General features: G+C 65.4%; 1 protein-coding gene across 1 annotated transcript in view; it reads right to left on the reverse strand.

Moving 5' to 3' along the window:
• Positions 1 to 1,675, reverse strand: part of LOC103756288 — a 3,930-nt gene extending 2,255 nt beyond the window's left edge. Inside the window, exons 1-7 of the mRNA XM_029963014.1 lie at positions 1,621 to 1,675; positions 1,339 to 1,515; positions 884 to 935; positions 628 to 700; positions 373 to 506; positions 198 to 235; positions 7 to 75 (exon numbers count right to left, since the gene is read on the reverse strand). Of these exons, the coding sequence (XP_029818874.1) occupies positions 7 to 75; positions 198 to 235; positions 373 to 506; positions 628 to 700; positions 884 to 935; positions 1,339 to 1,515; positions 1,621 to 1,675 (598 nt within the window). The remainder of the gene's footprint in view (positions 1 to 6; positions 76 to 197; positions 236 to 372; positions 507 to 627; positions 701 to 883; positions 936 to 1,338; positions 1,516 to 1,620) is intronic.
• Positions 1,676 to 2,316: the final 641 nt, after the last annotated feature.

Below are 2,316 nucleotides of genomic sequence, written 5' to 3' on the forward strand. Positions count from 1 at the left end.
CCTGGCCCAGCACATCCACCTCGTGCCACCAGGATGAGGCGTTGAAGGCGGCCACCTCCAGCACATCGTCACAGGCTGGGGACAGGAGGCGGCAGGCTGGGAACTCAGGACCCCCAACCAGGCGTGGCACAGGGGTGGCACTGGGATTGGCAGCCCAAATAGCGCCTTAATTTCAGGGGGAGTGGGACAAAAAATACCTTTGTGGAATATGAGTCGCTTCTCGGAGAGGGATCCCCTGTGGGGAGGGAAGCAGGGGCAGCATCAGGCTGGTGAACAAGCCCCGGGGGGTTTGCAATCGAGGGCTGGCTGTTCCATGGGACAGCACAGGCGGCTCCCACAGCCGGGCGTGGGGTGCAGCCCCTGCTCACCCACCTTTTGGAGTGGAGCCCGTTGGCAAAGGCTGACTCGTAGAGCGTGATCCCCTTCTCCCGGGACAGCGTGACCTGCCCGCCCAGCTCGTCCGCGATCACCCCGGCGTGCACGGCGGCCTTGCACAGCACCGAGGTCTGCAGGGAGCAGGGGGTCAGAGCAGCCCCCACAGGGCGCCCCGAGGCCCAACCCACCCCCTGGGGGCTGCTGGGGGTGCCAGGCAGTGGCCACACGTGCTGGGGACTGTCCCACACTTACGTCCCGGTAGCCCTGGCTGGGGTTGCCCCAGATGTCCCCATGGATGTCCTTGCAGCCTGCAGGGCAGTACACGCTGAAACGCACAGCAAGGGGGGGTCAGGGCTTGCTCTGCCCCTCTTCACACCCTCTCTGTTCCCCATCCCACTGCAGCTGCACCCCAAGAGCCCTGGGAGAGGGATGGGGTGAAACCAGGGCTGATGGGAACTGCCGGGGTGGGGACACCAAAGCAGGACCACTCACCCCCCTGACCACTCACCTGATGTGCTCCTGGGTGTAGTGGGTGCCTCGAACCAGGCAGGAGACCAGGTCTGCAAGGCAGGGACACCCCAGGGTGAGGGACCCCCACCCACCCCACAACACCCACCCACCTCTGCCCAAGGGCACCCCATTCCCATGCCCTTCCCAACCAAATCCTGCTCCACATTTGGGTTTTCCACCCCATATCCCCATGTGTGGAGGGGTAGGGAGAGGTGGCCCTTTGGTCCCTGCAGCCGTGCCACCATCCAGAGTGGCTCTGTTTGATATTGGCCACCTGACCTGGGGGTGTCCCATGTTGTGCCCCCAGTCAGGGAGAACACGGATATTCAGGGCAATGGGAGCCCACCCAGGGGTCAGCAAGGAGCTCCCTCCACCTCAGGCCGTGCCCCCCCTCGATGGGCCAAGACACATCCTGGGGGGGGTCTCTGCACCCCCAGGGGATGCCCCCCTCACCTGGGTGCTGAGAGGTGGCATAGGACAGGAGGAGGCCTCGCCCCGAGCGGTGGCTGGTGCTGTTGAACAGGACGGTCACAGAGCTGGAGTTTGTCACCAGGAGCGGGGCAGAGGGGACGGAGTTCCTGCAGTAGGGCCCTGCCGCAGGGACGGGGCCGTGGAGAGGGTTGGGGCTCCCTGGGGACAGGTGAGGGCACACAGACCCCAGGGTTTCACCTCCCCCGGCTCAGCCCTCGCCAGGGCTGGGGGAGCTCAGGCATTTAGGTCCTGGGGTTGTCCCACACCCAGGGTGGTCCCATGCCAGGGTGTCCTCTTGCCCAGGGTGGTCCCATGCCATGGTGACCTCATGCCAGGGTGTCCCCTTGCCCAGGGTGGTCTCATGTCCTGGGGTGGTCCCATACCAGTGTGACCTCGTGCCAGGGCAGTCCCAGCCCCAGGGTGGCCCCACACCCAGAGTGGCCCCATCCCCAGAGCAGTTACATCCATGCCATGGGAGGACCTGGGTTGCAGCCCCCCCTGATTGCCCCCTCCCCTCCACACTGTCCCCCCACAGCCACAAGCAGCACGGGGGGGGACACAGCCCCCAGATGAGGGCATGGGAGCTGGGTTGCAGCCCCCCCTGATTGCCCCCTCCCCTCCACACTGGCCCCCCACAGCCACAAGCAGCACGGGGGGGGACACAGCCCCCAGATGAGGGCATGGGAGCTGGATCAGGTTCCTGGGGGGTACCCCAAGATGTCTCCTGGGATGGCATGAGCGGCCACCAGCCCTTATGGGGACCGGCCACCACATCCCCCACTGCCAGGGTTGGCACATGTGGCATCACCCCACGGGACCCCGAAACAGGGGCTGTGTCCCCTCCCCATCTCCCCTCTCACAGGCGCTGCCAGAGCTGCCTCCTAAATCCCGCCCCCGTTTAATCCCCATTAATTTGCAATCTCCATCTCCCTGATTAAAACTTCGGCTTAGCAGGCAGGC

The sequence above is a fragment of the Manacus vitellinus genome, unplaced genomic scaffold (assembly GCF_001715985.3).
Source record: "Manacus vitellinus isolate BGI_N305 unplaced genomic scaffold, ASM171598v3 scaffold_52_pilon, whole genome shotgun sequence".
Classification (NCBI taxonomy): Eukaryota; Metazoa; Chordata; class Aves; order Passeriformes; family Pipridae; genus Manacus; species Manacus vitellinus.